The sequence below is a fragment of the Pelophylax lessonae genome (genome assembly GCF_965119305.1).
Source record: "Pelophylax lessonae genome assembly, chromosome: 1".
NCBI lineage: Eukaryota > Metazoa > Chordata > Amphibia > Anura > Ranidae > Pelophylax > Pelophylax lessonae.
The window spans coordinates 66,651,194-66,675,895 of NC_138768.1; the positions used below are offsets into that span (position 1 = coordinate 66,651,194).

The following is a 24,702-nucleotide window of genomic DNA, read 5'->3' on the forward strand; positions in this document are numbered from 1 at the left end:
TTAAAATTATAGACCTACTCAAGGCACCCTTTAAATTCATGGACAATCTCAAAGCAGCCCATTCTAAAATGTAAAAATCTATTCTAATAGTTTTACAGAATGGAGCAGCACCGACACACGTAGGACACCCAACATTAGAGGTGATTTACATACAAAGCCATCCACAATTTATCCCCAGCTACATCACTAGCCTGATCTCAATATACCAACCTAATCACTCTCTTCGTTCCTCTCAAAACCTCCTGCTCTCTAGCTCCCTCGTCACCTCCTCCCATACTCGCCTCCAGGACTTTTCTAGAGCCTCTCCAATCCTATGGAACTCCTTACCTCAATCTGTCCAATTATCTCCTACTCTATTAGCATTTAGACGATCCCTGAAAACCCTACTCTTCAAAGAAGCCTATCCTACCCACACCTAACAACTGTACTTCCATTTTCTCCATCAGCCCACCCCCCACAGTTATTGCCTATTTGTTACACTTGACCCTCCCTTCTTGATTGTAAGCTCTAACGAGCAGGGCCCTTAATTCCTCCTGTATTGAATTGTATTGTAACTGCATTGTCTTCCCTCATTGTAAAGCACTGCGCAAACTGTTGGCGCTATATAAATCCTGTATAATAATAAATAATAATAATAATTTACTTTCCCAAAGCACATACACTTTTGCACACCAGTGCCAACTAGTATTCCAATGTTTCTCCTCTGCCTCAGTTTCTCTCCATCACTCAGCTAATGTGACCCCAGTGTTGATGGAGAGGGGCAGGGGAGGGACAAACAAGGATGCTGTGCAGGCAATCAACACCCTTCTTATCAACCCTGATGACATCACAGATAGTTAGGACGCCGGGGGCTGAAAGGTTAAAATGGTGCACAATAAAAACCTGTTGCTTTGTGTAACTAAAAGGCAGGCTTGATCCACCTACTGGCTTGTATACATTTTTGGGCGATTTTTAAGCATTTTGCCAAGGCACCCCTGAAGAAACCTTAAGGCACCCCAGGGTGCCTGGGCACTAGGGATCGACTGATTATCGGCAAAGCCGATATATCGAGGGCCGATCTGCACTTTCCCCGATATATTGGAATCGGCCCCTGAGGTTACCAATATTGCCGATATTTCGGGAAATGCTGTACCGGAGTGATGCCTGCAGCTAGAGGCATCACCCAGGTACCGGCGTCCATAGCCGACGGTCGGCTATCTTGTAATGACAACCGATGCAGCTGAGAAGCCCCTTGGCTGTCATTACAAGGAGCGGGAGGGGACTTGCCCCCGCCGCCTTCCGTGGCTCGCCCAGGTCTCCTGTCCCACCAGGAGACCCGGGCATCCTACCTGCACGACAGCCAAAGAGAAGACCCGATTTAAAGCCGCATTCGGCTCTGATCGGATTTATATGTAAAAACCCGGAAGTAATGTCATGACATCACTTCTGGGTACTCGGCGCCAAATTAAAAAAAAAAAAACAGCATTCAAAACAGCCAAACATGGTGTTTTGAATGCTTTTAAGTGCAGAGGAGGGGTTTGGGGGTCTTTTAGACCCCCAGATCCCTCCACAACAGTACCTGTGTAAAAAAAATAAATATATTGTTTTAAATGTCCGAAAATATTGGCAGATACCGATATGCTATGACCAAAATATCATTATCGGCAATAAAAAAACGATATTGGTCGGTCACTACAGGGCACCCTGGTTAAAAAAGGCTGATCTAGAAACACAAACAGCCTTTTTTTGAAGCAAACTTCTGATTGGATAGAACTAGCCCCTGTGGAAATCTCCTTACCACTGCTACTGTAAATAATCCTCAATATAATGTATGCAGAAGATAAACCATTTTTTTCCTCCATTGGCATCAACAATGAAAGTGACATTTTCATGGTTTACGGTGGTTTTAGGTATTTGTTTTTCTCTATCGCTCATTGACAGACGTAGTCTTCTTGATTCTCAAGAGCTGGGTTATGTTGTCTCCGCAGGAGTAGGACTAGGCAGAATGACAAAACGTTCTGGCTCCACCCTAGGGGCAGTCCCTGAGGGTATATCCTCCCTCTCTCTGCTACAGGGAATCAGTTTTTTTCTGTCTAGTCAGGAGTAAGGACCTAAGTTCCTTGCTGGGATCTTTTGGTCCTGGCAAGACTTTTTTTCTTTAAGAAAAAGACATTTTTTAGGTAGTTTTCTCCAGTGTTTTTTTCCTGTGAGATCTTCAAGCAAAAATGCCGGACTGGGCGACACTTGTGGTCACCCCAGCCGGCCTACGAGCGCGCGCAGACCATGGCATTGCGCTTGGTCGGCCGCGACATATTCAAGTAAGTATGCGGGGCCGGGCGACGGGCTGGATGTTGAGATCCAGTGGTCACCCCGGTTTCTGCCTACGAGCGCGTGCAGACCAGTGCGCTGAGTCGGCCGCGACGGAGTCCCAATAAAGGGACTGACTTTGCGAGTTAAAAGCTCGCTTGGACGCCAGGTACCAGAGAGTCGAGGCGTCCACAAACCCCCACCCCGGTGGAGAGGGTATTGTGAAGAGAGGGTGCCTGTCGGTTCGGTATGGTGAGTAAACATTCCCTTTTTTCCTCATTATGAGGCAGTATATATTATGGGCCCCTCCATATATGGTCAGTATATATCTGATACTTACAAGTCCCCCTTGTAATACAGCATGTGTTTGTGGGAAGTGGACTTGGTTCAAGAGCTAACACTCTACCCAGCAGACTGTAACATTACAGCAGACATAGGAGGTATAATCCTACCTTATGTGCAGTGTATCTCTGTAGATCCATATGTCACCTCTTAGCAGAGTGCAGGTGGATGTGCTGGGAAGACGATATCGGCGGTCCGCCGCCATTTTGCCGTAGACCGAATGCATGTATGTCCTCAGGTCACGCCGGCCGCCATGTTTTTGGAGTCTTATGTCTCTTCTATGGGGGTGGCCATGTTTTGTGAGCCCAGCTACCTCGTGGAGGGCTGGGAACGCCGGAAGGCGTACACAGGGGGCGGAGCCACGCCTTCTGCCCGGGAAAAAGCAAACAGCTCCTTCCAGTCTGTGTAAGACAGACGCTGACTGCAGTTTGTTGGAAACTGCACTGCATCGGTTGGTGAGCCTTGGGGGTCCCTCTCTCTCTCTCTCCGGGATCGAGAAGCAGGTACTCTGAGGGGCGCTATTGCGCTAGGGGGAGACACACAAAAAAAAAAAAAAAAGAAAAAGTTTTTTTGTTTTTGCTGGCAAAGGTGTCCTGTATTAACATGGACCCTGCCACTCATGTATCTCCTCCGGATCCCCTCGAGGGGTCTGCGGGATCCTCCAGCACCCCATTGACAATTGAATCTTTGTCAGCTATTATGGAAACTTTTGTGTCCCGGGTGGAAGTGGCTTGTCAGGGACAGGGCGCAAGAAAGCGACCCCCGCCTAACCCCTTATTATCTGAAACTTCGGATTCAGACTCTGAGCCTATTTCTGCAGTTGCAGGTACTTCATCTGGTATTGGTGTCTCGGGTCCTGTCTCTTCAGACAGTGAGGAGGATGTTTCGGCATCCGCCATAGCCCGAGAGGAAGCGTTGGTAAACGCACTCATTGTATCTGTTCAAGAGACTTTAAGGTTACAGGGTATTCCATCAGAAATAACTGAAACTGAGATCCCTTTTGGGACTAAAAAGCGCATCAAAGTGGCGAAGGTTTTTCCATTGCCCAAATGTTTTGGCAATCCAATCGAAGAAGAATGGCGTCTGCCAAAACGCACTTTTAATATTTCTAAACGCATTGACAGGCGTTATCCGTTTGAGGAAACCCTTATTAAGAAATGGACAGAACCACCTGTGGTGGATTCACCTATTGCTAGATTGAATAAAGCCACGGTTATTCCTTTAGAAGACGCTCCGTCTTTTAAAGATCCAGTGGATCGCAAGATAGAAGCTATGTCTCGCACCATGTTTTCCTTGATTGGATCAGCTTTCAGACCAATAATTGCTATTGGTCTGGTTTCGCAGGCTGTAACTGAATGGACCAAGTGGTTACGCCGGGACTTAGAAGAAGTCCCTCAGGCGATATCAGATTTGTTGGAACAAATGATACAGGGGTTACAGTTTGTATGTGATGCGGCGTTAGACGCCACTCCATTAATGGCGCGAGCATCAGTCTCAGCAGTGGTTCTCAGGCGTACACTGTGGCTAAAAGGTTGGTTAGCCGACCAAGGTTCCAAAAAAGCATTGGCTAATATCCCCTTTTCAGGAGAGCGTCTATTTGGAGCCAACTTAGATGAGATCATTAAGGATCTCACCGGTGGAAAAAGCACCTTTTTACCGCAAAATTTTAAAGGTAGAGGAACTCGTCAAAGACGAGGGCCTTCTTTTTCTGCTCACAAGAGGTTTTTTCGTCCAGCGGGTGAAAAAACTAAGTCCTCCAAAGCTCCTGCAGGAGGCGTCAGGGGTCGTTGGTCGGGCAAGCAAAAGCCCGCCCCCTCCAGACCTGAAGATAAACCATCCAAAGCCTGAAGGTGCGCCCCCACCCATAACTGGGGTGGGGGGACGTCTTCGCCGGTTCCCGGATCCATGGCTTTCCAGAATCCCGGACAAATGGGTTTGCGAAGTCATAAGGTCAGGGTACAAGATCGAGTTTCGATCTCTCCCACCGGCGCGATTCTTCCCTTCCAATATCCGTCTATCCGCAGATCGTTTAGAAGATCTGCGGAGAGCAGTCACAGATTTACTACAACAAGGAGTGGTAGTCCACGTTCCTTGGACAGAACGGTTTCAAGGGTTTTATTCAAACCTGTTTACAATACCCAGGAAAGAGGGCAAAGTGCGTCCAATTCTGGACTTAAGAGCACTCAATTCTTTCGTCAACATAAGAAGATTCAGAATGGAGTCCATTCGCACGGTAGCAGCCTTCCTGCATCCAGGGGATGTCCTAGCGTCCATAGACATCAAGGACGCCTATCTTCACATTCCCATTTTCGCAGGACATCAGCGTTTTCTACGCTTTTCCGTAGAGGAGAACCACTATCAGTTTGTGGCGTTACCTTTCGGTCTCGCCACGGCTCCGCGGGTCTTCACAAAGGTGTTGGCCCCAATGTTGGCACTTCTGCGCCAAAGAGGTATATCGATTCTAGGTTACCTAGACGATCTTCTGCTTCATGCAGAGTCTCCTCAGACCTTGCTACAAAACATAGAAATTACTATGATTTCTTTACAGGAATTCGGGTGGCTGGTGAACCAGCAAAAGTCATTTCTGGTTCCCACCCAGAGGCTCGAATATCTGGGTCTAATTCTAGACACAGTCAGGACGAGAGTTTTCCTTCCGGTAGGGAAACTTCGAAAGATTCAATCAGCAGTCCAGTTGTTACTGTCCAACAACTGGTCTTCCCTTCGGACGTGCATGAGGGTTCTGGGGTTGATGGTGGCTTCATTCGAAGCAGTCCCATTTGCCCAGTCCCATACCCGAATTCTTCAGCAAGAGATTCTTCTCAGATGGAATCGGAATCCGGAATCCCTGGACAATCAGATACGATTGAGCAAACAGACCAGAGAGTCTCTGGTTTGGTGGCTTCGGTCTCCAATGCTCAGCCAGGGAAAGTCATTTCTGCCAATATATTGGACGATAGTGACCACGGATGCCAGTCTATCCGGATGGGGAGGAATTCTTGGTCAGTTATCTGTCCAGGGACTTTGGTCCCCGGAAGAATCCAGGTTACCGATAAATGTATTGGAACTGAGAGCGATCAGACTTTGTCTGATTCACTGGACCGAGCAGCTCCAGGGCAGTCCGGTTCGGATCCAGTCGGACAATGCCACGGCCGTGGCTTATGTCAATCATCAGGGGGGCACCAAGAGTGTCCGAGCGGCCAAAGAAGTGGCTTGCATTCTTCGCTGGGCGGAACGATTTGTTCCAGCAATCTCTGCGGTGTTCATTCCGGGGGTGGAGAATTGGCAGGCAGATTATCTCAGCCGTCAGACCCTGGATCAGGGGGAATGGTCCCTCCATCCAGACGTTTTCCACCAGTTGTGCCTACGGTGGGGCACCCCGGATGTGGATCTGTTGGCATCACGATTCAACAGGAAAGTTCAGAGATTCGTGGCTCGCTCCCGCGATCCTCTAGCAGAAACCGCAGACGCACTGATCGCCCCGTGGGGGCAATACCAGCTAATATATGCCTTCCCTCCTCTCGCGTTACTGCCAAGGCTTCTTCGCAGAATAGAGGAGGAAGGAATCCCAGTAATCCTGGTAGCTCCGGACTGGCCTCGTCGAGCTTGGTACGCCGACATGGTCAGACTGGTGGCGGACGTCCCGTGGAGACTTCCTCTCAGGGAGGATCTACTGTCTCAGGGACCGATCTTCCATCCTGCTTTACGATCGCTGGCTTTAACGGCCTGGCTATTGAGACCCAGGTGCTGAAGGACAAAGGTTTGTCAGCTTCAGTTATTCCTACTCTAGTTGAAGCAAGGAAAGCGACTTCCAGAAAGATTTATCATCGCACATGGAAGTCCTACATTGCATGGTGTGAACCTTTGGGGTTCCGTCCTCGGTCTTATTCGATTAGTCGAATATTGGCTTTTCTGCAACAAGGGGTTGAGCAGAAACTGGCCTTGAGTACTATCAAGGGTCAGGTCTCAGCATTAGCCATCTTCTTTCAGAAGCCTTTGGCTACTCATTCCTTGGTGCGGAATTTCATCCAGGGGGTGCGACATCTGGCTCCGCCAGTGCACGCGCCGTTACCCCCCTGGGATCTTAATTTAGTGTTGTCGGTTCTTCAGAAACCTCCCTTTGAAGATATTAGGGAGATTCCTCTACCCACGTTGTCCCAGAAGGTGGCCTTCTTGGTGGCTATTACTTCTGCACGCAGGGTGTCAGAACTGGCGGCATTATCTTGTCGTTCACCATATCTGGTGGTTCATAGAGATAAGGTGGTTCTTCGTCCGAATCCATCCTTCCTACCAAAAGTGGTTTCAGAATTTCATCTGAATGAAGAAATTGTATTACCTTCCCTGTGTCCTAAGCCCAGTCATCCTCGGGAATTTGCTTTGCACTCCTTGGATGTGGTCCGGGCGATCAGGGTATACTTGAAAACGACAGACTCGTTTCCCAAGGCGGATTCACTTTTTGTGATCCCAGATGGACCCAAAAAGGGGTTGCCTGCATCTGCCGCGACCATTTCCAGATGGATCAGACAGACGGTAGTGCAGGCTTATTCTATTAAGGGTCGGGAGCCCCCGTTCCCTGTTAAGGCGCACTCCACTCGGGCACTAAGTGCGTCATGGGCCTTTCGCCATCAGGCGTCAGTGGTCCAGGTGTGCAAGGCGGCTACCTGGTCGTCGGTGCATACCTTCTCTAAACATTATAAAGTTGATGTAATGGCATCGTCTGATGCCTCATTTGGCCGCAAGGTTTTGCAGGCCGCAATTTGAGGAGACCAGTGGTCTACCTCGAGGGTTTTTTTCCGTTGGAAAATTTTTTCTTTAGCCTCATTCTTTGTTTATAATGAGCCTTTAAAACTTCTAGTTTGGCACCGGTTGGGCCTTCTAGATTGGATTTGATTTTGTCAATCCCACCCCTCATTTGTGGCACTGCTTCTGGATGTCCCAGCTCTTGAGAATCAAGAAGACTACGTCTGTCAATGAGCGATAGAGAAAAATGGATTTTTGTAAGAACTTACCGTAAAATCCTTTTCTCTTAAGCTCATTGACAGACGTAGTACCCGCCCCTCTATCATTGAGTTGGGTTGGGTTAAATTCTCTGTACTGCTTTAAACAGAACTGATTCCCTGTAGCAGAGAGAGGGAGGATATACCCTCAGGGACTGCCCCTAGGGTGGAGCCAGAACGTTTTGTCATTCTGCCTAGTCCTACTCCTGCGGAGACAACATAACCCAGCTCTTGAGAATCAAGAAGACTACGTCTGTCAATGAGCTTAAGAGAAAAGGATTTTACGGTAAGTTCTTACAAAAATCCATTTTTTTTTTTTTTTTATAAGGGCTTTAAATTGTTTTAACTTTTTTTGTGTTTTGCTTTTTTTTTTCAATTTTTTTTTTTCATGGAAAAACGCTGGCTCCAAAAAGCAACATGACCGCAACTTTTCATTTTTTTTTTTTTTTTGGACCGTGAAAATGGTAACTATATTGAATTGAAAAAACCTCAACACAAAACAGAAAAAATATGAAAAAAAGGGAAATGTCATAGACATAAGCTGGCCATAGGTAGATCAAAATTTGGCTGGTTCAGAAGGGACCGAATGAATATTGATCCATCCATGATCATTCCCACTCTACAGAAGTCAATCTAAAAATCGACCTTGAATGAAAATTTTCCAACATTCATACTCCACAATTAGCAGCTTGGCTTCAGTGCTAAACTGTGAATTTTGACCGCGGAGGAGTGTCAGAATACAAGAGCACAGTAGGGAGAACTCCTCAACCCCCCTCACTTACGTGGATGAGGGAATCTATTATGTGGCTGCCTGAAAGAAAATGAATTCTCCTATGTATCCGCCTTTAGTTTTATTTCAGTTTTGTGAATTGAGTATTTTTGTACACACAGCCATTTATGAAGTACCCTGGGTGAAGTGAATCATTGAAGCTTACCTAAACACAAAAGCCAAAAGTGAATTCTGTATATTGTAGCTCACCTGTCCATAGATGTGTTGGCTGCATTAGGCCTCCTAGGTTTAGATATCCTTTAATGTCTTCACTTGACCTTCTCATTTAGAATCAAATTATTGCTGCCCATTCATAAAGAAGTCCATTCATTAGATTCTGATTTAAAATTGAATAAATAGGATATTTATATGAATGAAAATGAAAACCTATTCAGTAGAATCTAAATTTGAAGATTAAAGTGGAACTGCACTGCATCTGAGCCCTACAAACCAAAAATGCTATTTGATTCATAATTAATATTCAAAGCAAACTCCCTCATCCAGCCATGTCTCCATGCTTTTATTTTTCTTGGAATTCATTTTGAAAAACACACCCTGGTATTTCTGGCAGTGGCCATCTTGAGAAAGGGCAGATGATTTATGTAGCATTTACTTCCTGGAATCCCTCTCCCCTTAGCTCCGTCATTGGCTGAGCACAGAACCCTCCCTCCCCTCCTGAAGACTTCTGGGATGTATGACATCATTTGCCTAGGCATGGGGCATGGAAAGCAGAAAGAAACAGAAGAAATGTAAAAAAAAGTTTAAAACAAATATGATGTATAGCTTAAAAATTGAGCTACCAAGAGCGTGCCATAATCCAAAAAACAGATAAAAGAAGAGAACAGCCCAGTTGTAAATAACAACTAGGCACAAAGGTGAATTTTACGGGCACATAATAGGATAGACTTGAACATCAAAAAGTTGTATAAAAAATATTTATTGAATTTCATTAAAAACATGAGTATATATAAAAAACAACACCACACAAGGAATGAACCTAACCCAAAAAAAGGTTCTAATTCATCCCACTTATAAATATATGTTTGTGACCAAACAAATGCTCACACATGAACTTGAATTACATATCAAAACATTGCGTAAATATGAGAGAATACGTCTGCTCGAAAGTCAACGTGTTTCGCAGTTTGCTTCGTCAGGACCAGATGCAGACAAAAATTGTTCTTCGAATAAGCAGAAAAAAACACCAATTTTAGTACATAACATCATGTTTGTATGCAAAAATTAAAGCTACAATTGTACATAGTGATAAACACACGCTTGACCATAGTGTTGGACCAACCTTCTCAATACAATTCAGGGCACAGGATTGGCTTTTTTTTCTTTTTGTTGGTCCTGACGAAGCAAACTGCGAAACACGTTTACTTTTTCGAGCAGACGTATTCTCTCATATTTACACAATGTTTTCATATGTAATTCAAGTTTATGTATGAGCATTTGTTTGGTCACAAACATATTTATATGTGGGATGAATTAGAACCTCTTTTTGGGTTAGGTTCATTCCTTGTGTTTTGTTGTTTTTTATATACTCCTATTTTAAATGGAATTCAATAAATACCCTTTTTATACAACTTTTTGATGTTCAAGTCTATCCTATTATGTGCCCGTAAAGTCCACCTTTTGTGCCTAGTTGTTATTTACAACTAGGCTGTTCTCCTCTTTTCTTTTGATGTATAGCTTGCTATCTTTTTACAAATGCTATTCCAAATAGTCAGTTTTGAATGAGAGAGTGAAGTTTTGCTTCAACTGAGAACATAGATGAATAACATCGATGTCCTCACTTCACCTAGGGTACTACAAGAATGGCTCTGTGTTTGTCAATTGGGGGGGGGGGGGGGGTTACAACACAGTCATTGAATTTTTTATTTTTAAGCTGTCTGCATATAGCTTAAATTGTGTATTTTTTTCCCCTATGTTCTTTATAATACAAAATGTTTGCAAGGTTAGATAATGTCTTAATATTTAACCATTTAAGCCCCGGAAGATTTTACCCCCTTCCTGACCAGGGCCTATTTTGCGATTCTGCACTGCGTGACTTTAATTTGACGTCCTTTTTTTCCCGCAAACTGAGCTTTCTTTTGGTGGTATGTGATCACCTGTGCGATTTTTTTTTTTTTTTTTTTTTTTTTTTTTTGATCATGCGCTATAAACCAAAAAATAGCGTAAATTTTGCAAAAATAACAATATTTTTCAATTTTTTTTTTTATATGAAATTCCCCCCCAAAAAAATGTAAAAATCCAAAATTTTTTAACATTTTAGGCCAATTTGTTTTATGCTACATATGTTTGGTATAAAAAACCCCAAAAAGCGTATTTTGATTGGTTTGCGCAAAAGTTATTGCGTCTACTAACTAAGGGAAAGATTTTTGTCATTTTTGTTGTTGTTTTTTTAATGAGTAATGGCGGCGATCTGCAATTTTATTTATTTATTTTTTTGCGGGACTGCGACATTGCGGGGGACAGATCGGACCCTTGACTGACATTTTTGCCACTTTTGGGGTTACCAGTGACTTTACTACAGTAATCTGTGCTATACATATGCACTGTTACTGTAAAAATTACACTGGCAGTGAAGGGGTTAACATTTTTTGAGAGGGAGGGGTTAAGTGTGTCCCTAGGGGCGTGCTTCTAACTGTGATTGGATGTGGCTTGAGGTGTAAGAACAGAGATCAACAGTCCTACATGGCAGAACCGTATAATCTCCATTCTTACACAGGGGAGAATGACAGGCGGCTGTGTTTACATTAGCCGCCTGCCTTTCTCCCGCTGTAACGGACAATCGCGAGTGCCCGGCGGACATCGGGTCCACCGGGCACACACGGTCAGGGGGGTCCGTGAGGGTGCTGGAGCAGGAGTGCGCCTCCGGCGGTGCGCGCTCGCTACCTAGAGCCTCACAGGCTAGCGACGTAGTCCTATGTCGCTTTGCCTGTGAGGGGCTGACTGCCGACGTAAATCGTTAGGCAGTCGGCAAGTGGTTAATGAAATTTTGGACTTCTGTCCTGTTTGTATGTTGTCTATTTGAATAAAGTTGTGTTTGTATGTTGCCTGTTTGAATAAAGTGTTGCCCTGCAAGCAGGCTCCTAGGCCCTTGCTGGGTTTTCTAGTATGGCTTATTGGTAGCCTATGTCTCAGACCATAAAGTAATGCATTTTCTCTAGTTTGGTGTTTGCATCAACCTTAAAGTGTTACTAAACCCAAAACAGTAACATCAGTCTGTATATGCAGTAAAGCCAGTGGTGTAACATCCATGGGTGCAATGTGTGCAATGCACACGGGCCCTAAGGGGTGGGGGGCCCACTGTGCTCTGACCCACAGGGCACCCATGGATGAGATAAAGCTGAGCCTGTCACATTTGTACAGACCCCCGCTGGCATGGATTATCCTCCCTCCCTCTCAGCTCTTTCTGGCGCTCTTGCTCAGTGTGCTCCAGCGCTGCCGGCAGAAATCTTACAGCGAAGGAGGCAGAGCTGCTGCTGACAAGTGCTGAGATGGGAGTGGAAGGGAGGCTGGGACCTCATTGTCCACCATAGGAGATTCTGCCGGGAGGGATACCAGCAGCACAAATCCATTCTGCAGGGTGGTAAGTCGACACGGTTCTGCAATTTTACTTCCCCTCGATTCCTAGGGTCCACTTTTGAGCTTGCACATGAGCCCACTGATTTTCTGATACGCTCCTGAGTAAAGCATGCATGTTATACTCTCTGTGAACACTAAGGGGTTAATCCTGTGCATTGTGTAAAAAGGCTGTTTGATCCGGTCTTCTCTGATCCTCCCCTTCTTCTACAGTTCCCAATCCATCTCCTGATAAGAGAGAGGTTGGGAGGCACTCTGCATATGGTGTGTATTGCTAGAGCGTTTTTTTTTTTTTCTTTTTGAAGGTGCATGTGATCAGCACAGAACCAATCAACACTGTCCAGACAGAGGGTCAGGGGTTCTACAGTCTCATAGGACAGTCAGAGGCAGTGGCGTAGCGTGGGTTGTCAGCACCCGGGGCAAGGCAAGTAATTTGCGCCCCCTAACCCGCGGTATTTTAGCACTTGAGTCTCTTCCACTAGATTAGTTAAAGAAACCCTTACCCCCTAAGCACATAGAGCAGGGTCCCCAATAGAACCTCCTTTAGAGAAGGGTCTCCATAGATCATCTTTTAGAGCAGGGTCCCCATAGATCCCCCTTTAGAGAATGGTCCCCATATAATCTATGGGGACATTTCTCTTAAGTGCGGAATCTATGGGGACCCTGCTCTAAAGGGGGATCTATGGGGACCCTGGCCTGCTCTAAAGGGGATCTATGTGGATCCTGCTCTAAAGGGGGATCTATGGCATAGATCCCCTTTAGAGCAGGGTCCCCATAGATCCCCCTTTAGAGCAGGCCAGGGCAGTTCCCCCATAGATCCTCCTTTACAGCAGGTCAGGGTGAGGTCCCCCATATAGATCCCCCCTTACAGCAGGCCAGGGTGAGGTGAGGTCCCCCATATAGATCCCTCTTACAGCAGGACAGGGTGAGGTGAGGTCCCGTCCCCCATATAGATCGCCCCCCTTACAGTAGGCCAGGGTGAGGGGGATCTATATGGGGGACCCTGGACCTCACCTCACCCTGGCCTGCTGTAAGGGGGAGATGTATATGGGGGACCTCACCCTGGCCTGCTGTAAGGGGGGATCTATATGGGGACCTCACCTCACCCTGGCCTGCTGTAAGGGGGATCTATATGGGGGACCTGGTCCCCCATATAGATCCCCCTTACAGCAGGCCAGGGTGAGGTCCCCCATATAGATCCCCTTACAGCAGGCCAGGGTGAGGTCCCCCATATAGATCCCCCTTACAGCAGGCCAGGGTGAGGTCCCCCATATAGATCCCCCCTTACAGCAGGCCAGGGTGAGGTGAGGTGAGGTCCGGACCCTGGCCTGCTGTAAGGGGGGGATCTATATGGGGGACCCCAGACCTAACCTCACCCTAGCCTGTTGTAAGGGGGGATCTATATGGGGGACCTCACCTCACCCTGGCCTACTGTAAGGGGGATCTATATGGGGGATCAGGTCCCCCATATAGATCCCCCCTTACAGCAGGCCAGGGTGAGTTCCCCCATATAGATCCCCCCTTACAGCAGGCCAGGTTCCCCTTAAAATAGATCCCCTTTACATAGTCTTCTCAGTCAGACAGTGACTAGTACAGCCAGTACACTACTCCTACCTTTTTTTCACCTGTCCCGACCGACCCCAGGCTGGGTTTTCCTCCTGCTGCAGCACCACGGTCACCAGGCTCTCTGGCCTCTCACCTGCCTTCTTTGCTGAAATTGCTGACTCCTGTCCTGTTGTGACTCCTGTCCTGGCGTCCTCCTCCTGCTGGCCTGGTGTAGTTTTTCTCTCCCCGTCTCCCGCGCTGCGCTGGGCGGCCGCTGCACGAGTTAGTCCCTCCCCCAGACAGTCCATCTCCGCACCGCACGCCTGGCCTGTCTCCCCCCACCACCACTCCACAGTGGGCGACGCCGGCTGGATCGAATTCGGGAGCCGAGCGGGCGAGCCAAGCTGCCAAGTCGAAGCAGTGAGAGTGAGCCAGTGAGAGTGAGCCAGGGGCAGAGTTGAGAGCAGACTCAGCGGGCGGCGGGGGCCAGCCTATGACAGAGTGAGTGACTCAGTGACATCTGACATGACACTGCGGAGCGGATGCGCCCCCCCCCCCAGATGCGGCCGGCCCCCCCTGCACCCCCCACGCTACGCCACTGGTCAGAGGAGAATGAAAACTCCTCCTACAAGCTTTAACTAGACACTGATAGAAGTAACATGACCGCTATATACTGCTGATTAGAAAAGGTATTTACCAGTTTATATTTACTAAAATAACTATATTTACATGTTCTGTGTACTGTGGGAGACCAGATATAGTGACTGCAGGCTCCTGGGTTTACTAACACTGTAAGGTGCTATGTAAATACACAATTGTTGCAATGGCCAAATCCAGTTATGGGTGAGTTTCTTAGCTTTTCCTCCATGTATGTCTACATTCTACAAGAAAATAGACCCACATAAAATATGTATTTGCATGGCAGTGCCAATCAATTCTGCATTTCTCTTTACAGCACATGAAGAAGCATCCATGCCGGCAGTGCGACAAGTCCTTCAGTTCATCACACAGTTTATGTCGGCACAACCGCATCAAACACCAAGGCATTCGGAAGGTCTACACCTGCCCGTGAGTATTTCTCTTTGGCTACTGAATGACTCAGTATTCAATCTGCCTGATGGAGAAGTCCTAATCCTTCCCAGGATATTACATGTACATATGATCTCTCCTATCTGCACAAGAAAAAATCCACCAATATCATGTTGACATTTCGGCTGCATCCTGGCTGTATTTTTATTTTCCTATAGTAACTTTTGCTGTCTCTTTTTTCACCCACATCTCAGTATGAGGAAGATTTAAAGTGAATCTGGGTGAAAAATTAAACACGTAAACTAACTTCAGCTCTTGAAGGTTTAACCCCCCCCCCCCCTCATGACCAGGCCATTTTCTGCAATGCGGCACTGCTTTACCTTAACTGGCAATTGCACATTTGTGCAACGCTGTAACCGAATAAAATTGATGTCCTTTTTTTCCCCGCACAAATAGAGCTTTCTTTTGGTGGTATTTGATCACCTCTGTAGTGTTTCTTTTTTTTTTTTTTTTGTGCTATAAACCAAAAAAATACAATTTTTACGATTTTTTACTTTCTGCTTCAAAACACACCCAATAAAAACAATGTAAAAATCGAATTTCTTCATCAGTATAGGCCAATATGTATTCTGCTACATGTTTTTGGTAAAAAAAAAAAAATCCCAATAAGCGTATGGTGTGAGCAAAGGTTTTATAGAGTCTACGAACTACGGGATGTGTATATACTGTGTGTGTGTGTGTGTGTGTATGTATGTATATATTATATATAAAAATATATATATTTCTTTCTACTAGTAATGGTGGCGATCAGCAACTGTGGCGGATAAATCGGACGCTAAGTGACACTTTTTGGGGACCAGTGACACCAATACAGTGAAATATGCACTGGCACGGTCCCCCCCCCCCCCTTCATGACCAGGCCATTTTCTGTGATGTGGCACTGCTTTACCTTAACTGGCAATTGCACATTTGTGCAATGCTGTAACCGAATAAAATTGATGTCCTCCTCCCCCCACCCCACCCCCACATATAGAGCTTTCTTTTGGTGGTGTTTGATCACCTCTGTAGTGTGTTTTTTTGTTTTTGTTTTTTATGTGCTATAAACCAAAAAAATACAGAAATTTTTTTGAAAAAAAAAAAAAAAGATTTTTTACTTTCTGCTTTAAAACACACCCAATAAAAACAATGTAAAAAACCAATGTAAAAATCTAATTTCTTTATCAGTATAGGCCAATTTGTGTTCTGCTAAAAACAAAAAAAAAATCCCAATAAGTGTATATTGAATGGTGTGAGCAAAAGTTTTATAGAGTCTACAAACTACGGGATGCGTATATACTGTGTGTGTATATCTATGTATGTATGTGTGTGTATATATAATTATATAAAAAAAATATTTTTTTTTACTAGTAAAGGCGGTGATCAGCAACTGTGGTAAATAAATCGGACGCTAAGTGACACTTTTTGGGACCTGTGACACCAATACAGTGATCAGTGCTGTCACTGTACTAATGACACTGGCAGGAAAGAGGTTAACATCAGGAGCAATCAAAAGGTTAAATGTGTCCCCAGGGAGTGCTTTTTAACTGTGTGGGAGGTGCTTGAACTGTGGGAAGACGAAGATCTATGTTCCTGCTTACCAGAAACGCCAATCTCTGTCTTCCCTTGTCACAGAACCGTGATCTGCCTTGCTTACATAAGCAGACTGCTGTTCTGCCTCGCTCAGGAAAGAGCGGGTCCCGGCAGATGGCGCTGATTAGCTCTTGCAGAGTCCAATCACAGCAGGAGCTGGCGGGGGCGCGCATGCGCGCCACAAACCTGGAAGAGCCGCCGATCACATACAAGTACGTGATTTCGCCTGTAGGAGCCGCCGCCCCACAATATATATATGTGTGTGTGTATGTATGTATGTATGTATGTGTATATATATATATATATATATATGTGTATATATATATTTGTGGGGCAGTCAGCAAGTGGGTAAAGTTGATCTGTCACGAACCTGGATATTCAGACTAAATAGAACTGCAATACTATATGTTCATATAGGTTACCTTTAGAGCCGGTTCACACTGGGACGACTTGTCAGGCGACCTGGTCACCTGACAAGTCGCCGTGGGTCGTCTGCCATAGATTAGCACAGGACCCGTTCTAATAGGAGCGACACAAGTCGCTCCGACTTAGAAAAAGGGTCCTGTACTACTTTGGGGCGACCTGCATTGACTTCAATGATATGAAGTCCGTGCATGCCGCTCCGAGGTCGCGGTGCGAGCTGCGCACCACGACTTCACAGGTCGCCCCGGCAAGTCAGGTCGCGCCTATGTGAACCGGCTCTTAGTGAAAGCTGCTATAGGTGGCTGAATTCATGTGCATCTCTTAACTCCTTCAGTAAGACCATGTTTGGGTTTGCCCACACTTGCTTCTTAAGCCTTTATATTGGTATTTTAATATGAGTGACATTACTGACCAATCAAGAAGCTCTGGAGGTAGCAGAACCAAGCCTGACGTTTACAGGAAATGCTGAGATTTACATATAAAGTCAGCTGCCTATCTTTTGATCTACTGATCATCTTGACGTATGGATTTCTCTCCAGGTAACCAGTATGTTTTCAGGTTTAAAGAGGTTTTGTTGGCTAGCTTAACCACTTCTTGACCAGAAGGTTTTTACCCCCTTAATGACCAGGCCATTTTTTGCGGTACTGCACTGCGCTACTTTAACTGACAATTGCGCGGTCGTGCAACGCTGTACCTAAATATAAGGTATGTCCTTTTTTTCCCGACATATAGAGCTTTCTTTTAGTGGTATTTGATCACCTCACCGGTTTTTATTTTTTGCGCTATAAAAAATAAAAGTGCAACAATTTTGAAAAAAAAAAATATATATATATATATTTTTTACTTTCTGCTATAAAACACAGCCAATAAAAAAAATGTAAAAAATCTATTTTTTTTCCATCAATTTAGGCCAATATGCATTCTGCTACATATTTTTGGTAAAATAAATTCCAATAAAGGTATATAGATTGGTTTGCGCAAAAGTTATAGCGTCTACAAACGACGCAAACATTTATTTTACCATTTTTTATTTGTTACTAGTAACGGCAGTGCTCAGTGATGTTTAGTGGGACTGTGACATTGTGGCGGACAAACTGGAACATCTGACACTTTTTGGGGACTGCGATGGGCAAATAATTGGGAGCTGGAGGGGCTGAGCCAGCAACTACAGAAAGTGGTCCTTAATATCTTATCAGAGCACCTGGGGTGACATTATTGCAGTGATCAGTGCTAAAAAAATGCACTGTCACTGCACTAATGACACTGGCAGGGAAGGGGTTAACACCAGGGGCAATCAAAGGGTTAAATGTGTCCCTAGGGGGTGCTTGCTAACGGTGTGGGGGATGGACTCACTGGATTAACACAGAGATCTGTGTTCCTGCTTAGCACATACAGGTACGTCGATTTGCGCAAAAGAGCCACACTGCCGCAGTATATACACAGTGGGCGGTTGGCAAAGGGGGAAGTTACGCTTTATGCTCTGCCCCTCCCCCCCCCTTTATAATTTTGCCAGCTTTTTTGGGGGGGGGGTGGGGTGGGAGTGGGTAGCTGGATTTGACTGATACTCGTACCCAATTCCGATCTTATCGCCGCAGTAATTCCATCGGACGTCCACCAGCTCACCCCACCCCTGCCTGCAACACTCAGGGACTCGTCATAGGTCCCAGAAGGCTGTATGGCTCACAAATGCACAATAGGAAGCTGGCTATGAAGTCGCAGAGAATCCCAGCCGGCTTCACGAAGTTAACAAACCTGTGCCAGGGATCCAAAGACCAGCAATGAACTGGCCAGGGTGAGGACAGTGCTGGATTCTTGTCCAATATTTGTAGCTGCTGACTTTAATTTTTCTCACACAGACTGAAGCTTCTCTTGTAAAGTGGTTGTAAAACCCTTATGTATTCTGAGTGAAGTGACAAGCAATTTGGGATGATACCAATCCTTCTACAGAAGTAGTACCTGTTTATCTGCAGCCCACTCTCCTGTACAGCCTCCTAAAACACACAGATAAAAGATGTTTTCTCAGCTCCAGAAGGCAGGAGGTGGGGATCTGATGTCACACAATGCGCACCATGGAGCACAGAGCTCTCTATATCCTGAAAATTGAGTGGAAGGAATGAACAACCCACACCAGCTTTACACACTGTCATAGGGAAACCTATACAGCTGAGGCTGTTAATCACCTTCTGTGTGCTGGAGAGGTGGGTGGGGGTGGTCCATCTCCCAGGAATGTCTGGTGTTGATTCAGAGAAGTGGCTCATGCAGATAGCAGAGCAAGGTGATAACAGCTATATTACACTTTTCGTTTTGGATTGAGACAAGTACACACTATAAAAGGTTATGCTTTGTTAATTTTTCATGTCTGAGGTTTACAACCACTTAAATTACTCAATTGTTGCACAAATTTACTTCTTAGCCCAGTGAACCCAGAAAACGGAAGAACTTTGCCATCAAAATATTGACCAACTTGCAAGGTTGCTCAGCTCCTCCTGCTTCATAATATTAAGTGAGGTAGCTGTGATATATTGAGATGGGCAAATAATTGTGAGCTGGAGGGGGTGAGCCAGAGCCAGCAACTACAGGAAGTGGTCATAATATCTTATCAGAGCACCTGAGTTCTCCATACTTCTAGGAGCTATACAGTTAGCATAAGCTTTAAGCACATACCACTTTAGCTTGGAGCCCTTATTAGGTGCTTAGTCTTCCGCAAGGCAGAGACCTCCTTAGGTGCTTAGTCTTCCCCAAGGCAGAGACCTCCTTAGGTGCTTAGTCTTCCCCAAGGCAGAGACCTCCTTAGGTGCCTACTCTTCCCCAAGGCAGAGACCTCCTTAGGTGCTTAGTCTTCCCCAAGGCAGAGACCTCCTTAGGTGCCTACTCTTCCCCAAGGCAGAGACCTCCTTAGGTGCTTAGTCATCCCAAAGGCAGAGACCTCCATAGGTGCTTAGTCTTCCCCAAGGCAGAGACCTCCTTAGGTGCCTACTCTTTCCAAAGGCAGAGACCTCCTTAGGTGCCTACTCTTTCCAAAGGTAACTGTGGCTGTTAATCACCTTCTGTGTGCTGGAGAGGTGGGTGGGGGTGGTCCATCTCCCAGGAATGTCTGGTGTTGATTCAGAGAAGTGGCTCATGCAGATAGCAGAGCAAGGAGATAACAGCTATATTACACTTTTCGTTTTGGATTGAGACAAGTACACACTATAAAAGGTTATGCTTTGTTAATTTTTCATGTCTGAGGTTTACAACCACTTAAATTACTCAATTGTTGCACAAATTTCCTTCTTAGCCCAGTGAACCCAGAAAACGGAAGAACTTTGCCATCAAAATATTGACCAACTTGCAAGGTTGCTCAGCTCCTCCTGCTTCATAATATTAGTAAGTGAGGTAGCTGTGATATATTGAGATGGGCAAATAATTGTGAGCTGGAGGGGGTGAGCCAGAGCCAGCAACTACAGGAAGTGGTCATAATATCTTATCAGAGCACCTGAGTTCTCCATACTTCTAGGAGCTATACAGTTAGCATAAGCTTTAAGCACATACCACTTTAGCTTGGAGCCCTTATTAGGTGCTTAGTCTTCCGCAAGGCAGAGACCTCCTTAGGTGCTTAGTCTTCCCCAAGGCAGAGACCTCCTTAGGTGCTTAGTCTTCCCCAAGGCAGAGACCTCCTTAGGTGCCTACTCTTCCCCAAGGCAGAGACCTCCTTAGGTGCTTAGTCATCCCAAAGGCAGAGACCTCCTTAGGTGCTTAGTCTTCCCCAAGGCAGAGACCTCCTTAGGTGCCTACTCTTTCCAAAGGCAGAGACCTCCTTAGGTGCCTACTCTTTCCAAAGGCAGAGACCTCCTTAGGTGCCTACTCTTTCCAAAGGTAGAGACCTCCTTAGGTGCCTACTCTTTCCAAAGGCAGAGACCTCCTTAGGTGCCTGCTCTTTCCAAAGGCAGAGACCTCCTTAGGTGCCTACTCTTCCCCCAAGGCAGAGAATAGGCATTTCTCTCTCTATCTCATCATTGTTTGGGGCTGAACAACTCTTGGGTAGGCATGAGTTTGCATGGCAGCCACTTATTGTTTGAAGTGTAATTGTGATGTTTTGTTGTCTAGGCATTGTACCGACACCAAACGAGCTTTCACCAAGCGCATAATGTTAGAGAAACACATTCAACTCATGCACGGCATTAAAGAACCTGAAGTGAAAGTGAAAGACCGCAGGGAAGTGAAGACTGAAGAGACCTTGGAGGAGAAAGACTGTCCTAAGGTAAATTTTAATTCTTAAAGCGTAAATATAATGATTTGGGGTCAAAATTCTAATCATTTTTTAGGTTTAATTTTTATTTATTTTTTTCCCAAGAAGCTGGGCAGGAAGGAGTTAAAAATAGGTGTAATTCTTTCTTTAGACATTGGGATTTCTAATGGTCCTATGCCCTGGGCAGACGGACGCTTTTTACCTCTTTCGGCACATATTGAGTAGGAATACAAGTGATTTTTGGGGACTAGTCACCAATTTTGCCTGGGATCTCCCTGCAGCTGTTCTTTTCCTCTTTACTGACTTACCATGCCATGTTCTACACTGTGTGTTGCTGTGTGGAGATGTCCATCTTGGTAGAGGAGCAGAGCTGTGGTCCACTATGTTAGAACTGACCCTGGTGTTCTGATGAGTGGTGAGAAATGATCAAGGAGAAGTAGAAGCATTGGAGGGTCACAGACGAATGAAGTAGAAGCAGGGAGATCCTTCAGCTGCAGGTCTTTTGGGTACAGCTTGCTCCCCAGGAAGGTGAATAGTGAGCATGTAGTAGTGACCTCACCAAAACCTTCTGAGATTAGCAATCGGAGGCAGTAGTCCTTTAGATTACAGGTGTCAAACACAAGGCCCGGGGGCCGAATCCAGCCTGCCAGGCCATTTCATGTGACCACCGCATCTCTCCTGAGCTGAGGCACCCCCCTCTTCTCCAACCACCACTTGTCTCAGCAGTCGGCAGCAGAGAGGAGGACAAAAGTTCTCCACAAGATCCTGCGCTTCTCTGTGAAGCTGCCAAGAGACTCGTCTTTGCCCTTGCCCCCATCCCAGGAGTCAGCAGCTGAGAGAAGGACAGAACTCCTCCTACAGATCTGCTGCACATAGAGACAAAAGAAGTTCTTCTCGCCGTCTACCCTGGTCTCAGCATTCAGCAGACTCCGGCAGCTGACTTCCTCTGGTCCTCCTCAAGAACCTACACTTTTTGCTTCCCAGCTCTGCACCCAGCTTTTTCCTGTAAGCAGCACAAGGTAACGGGGGTACGTTGTGATATAAGGGAGGGTGGGGGACTCAATTTCTGATGGTGGGGGGGCTTTTGACATCTGATGTAAGGGGGGGGGTGCTCTGGATATTTAGCCTTACAAATACAACCAGCCCTTTGAGGGAAACCATAATGCTGATGAGTTTGACACCCCTGCTTTAGATGTACAGCAGATTTATTGGAATTGAATAAGAATTGCACTGATATTTTCCAGTAGGAATTCAACACAAAATTTACCCTTTCAAATGTTGTGGTGTGTGTGTGTGTGTGTTTTTTTTTAACTAGATATCAGAGTAGTCATATTCTCTATGTTGTTTTTAGTAATCGACCGATATAGTTTTTATAAAGCTGATACCGATATTTTGGCCGTTGAATATCGGCCGATATTTTTGTAAATTAAAAAAAAAAAAATGTCTTCTTGACAGGTACTCTTGTGGAGGGATCTGGGGGTCTAAAAGACCCCAAACCCCTCCTTTGCACTTAAAAGGCATTCAAAACGCCAAGTTTGGCTGTTTTGAATGCTGTCATTTTTTTAAATTTAGCGCCGAGTACCCGGAAATGATGTCATGACATCACTTCCGGGTTTTTACATGGTGAGCCAAACAGAGCCGAATGCGGATTTGATCGGGTCTTCGGCGGCCATGCAGGATTGTTGCCCGGGTCTCCCGTGGTATGGAAGACCCGGGCGAGCCATGGGAGGGGGACGACGTTCCCTCCCGCTCCTTGTAATAACAGCCGAGCGGCTTCTCAGCCACATCGGTTGTCATTACAAGACAGCCGACCATTGGCTATGGATGCCGGTACCGGGGTGATGCCTCTAGCTGCAGGCATCACCCCGGTACAAGCACTTTCCCAAAATATCGGTAACCTCAGGGGCCGATTCCGATATATCGGGGAAGTGCAAATCGGCCCCCAATATATTGGCATTGCCGATAATCGGTCGATCCCTAGTTATTTTGCCTTCTCTTGTAATATCGGGCTCACATTTTGTGGCTAGAGTTTTTAGTGTTGTGGTTAATTGATTCCCCTATGACAATGTATTGCTGCTGCTGTCCCGATTTGCTAAATGGACAGGACAACTCCTTGTTCCGGGTCACGCAGCGTCCAGTGCATGATTGCTATTTTTTTTTTTTGCCACAAAGTGCAGACATTCTTATGATAGAAAAATGCATAGTGAACCCTGTTAATTGCCCTGCCTCTTTGTGTCTGTGTCCGATCTAATTACAGTATAGCTCCCACCTGCAGAGCACTAATCTGAGAGACCAAGGGATTGTGGGATATATAGTTACCTCACAGGAAGTCCCTATTCTCTAAATGACAGGACAACTCCTTGTTCCGGGCCAAGCAGCGCCCAGTGCACGATTGCCATTTCTTTTGTGTTGCCACAAAATGTAGGCATCCTAATGATATAAAAATACATTGTGAACTCTGTTAACTGCCCTGCCAGTTTTGTGTCTGTGTTAGATCTAATTACTGTGTACCTCTCACCTGCAGAGCACTAGTCTGAGAGATCAAGAGGTTGTGGGATTTGTAGTTTCTTCACAGGAAGTGTCAGTTCTTAGACTACAGACGGAGGTCATACAGTGAGAGAAAAAAGTATTTGATACCCTGCTGATTTTGTACATTTGGCCACTGACAAAGGAATGATCAGTCTATAATTTTAATGGTAGGTTTATTTTAACAGTGAGAGACAGAATAACAACAAAAATATTGGTCACAGCTGATCACATGATAAAGAGCCTACGTCATAGGCTCTTTACCGGGATCGCCGTGCACCGCTCTGCTCGCCCTTGCGGGTGCGTGCGAGTGGCTTATCCTGCTGGACGTCATATGACGCCCAGTCAGGATAACTTAACCACTTTGCGGCCGTCATTCTGCTATATGGCGGGCAGGAAGTGGTTCAACTGCAACTGCCATGCTGCTGCACATGTGATAAGGTATGACACCAGCCATTTTATGGTTTGACAGTTTGGTTGAGGACACAAGAAAATGTGACAGTTGGCAATCCCGGCATTCCAGTAATGTAACTGTTTTTTGAATCTGTTAAATCAATGGGTTTAGTTCCACTTTGATTAACTGCTGTTTGAGGGCTCTAGGCTTCAGCAAAATGGCCACCTCCAGCAAGAAGCAAGTTGTTATTGGTAAAGTTCCACTTTAATGTGCTTCTTTTTGAGCCACTCCTTTGTTGCCTTGGCCATGTGTTTTGGGTTATTGTCATGCTGGAATACCCATCCACTACCCATTTTCAATGCCCCAGCTGATGGAAGGAGGTTCTCACTCAAGATTTGACGGTAAATGGCCCCGTCCATCATCCCTTTGATGCGGTGAAGTTGTCCTGTACCCTTAGCAGAAAAACGCCCCCAAAAACATAATGTTTCCACCTCCATGTTTGACAGTGGGGATGGTGTTCTTGAGGTCATAGGCAGCATTCCTCCTCCTTCAAACATGGTGATTTGAGTTGATGCCAAAGAGCTTGATCTGGTTTCATCTGCCCACAACACTTTTACCCAGTTCTCCTCTGAATCATTCAGATGTTTATTAGCAAACTTTAGATGGGCCTGTACATGTGCTTTCTTGAGCAGGGGGGCATTGCGGGGGCTGCAGGATTTCAGTCCTTTACAGTGTCGTGTGTTACCAATTGTTTTCATGGGTGACTATGGTCTCCGCTGCCTTGAGATTGACAAGATTCTCCTGTGTAGTTCTGGGCTGATTCCTCACCGTTCTCATGATCATTGAAACTAGAGAGGTAAGATCTTGTATGGAGCCCCAGATGCATGGAGATTGACAGATATTTTGTGTTACTTCCAGTTGCGAATATTCTCACCAACTGTTGTCT

The 24,702-nt window shown here is 45.7% G+C and overlaps 1 protein-coding gene across 1 annotated transcript in view; it reads left to right on the plus strand.

Moving 5' to 3' along the window:
• ZNF532 (zinc finger protein 532) overlaps window positions 1-24,702 on the plus strand; it is a 135,625-nt gene that overhangs the window by 103,710 nt on the left and 7,213 nt on the right. Inside the window, exons 7-8 of the mRNA XM_082243887.1 lie at window positions 14,483-14,595; window positions 20,695-20,848. Of these exons, the coding sequence (XP_082100013.1) occupies window positions 14,483-14,595; window positions 20,695-20,848 (267 nt within the window). The remainder of the gene's footprint in view (window positions 1-14,482; window positions 14,596-20,694; window positions 20,849-24,702) is intronic.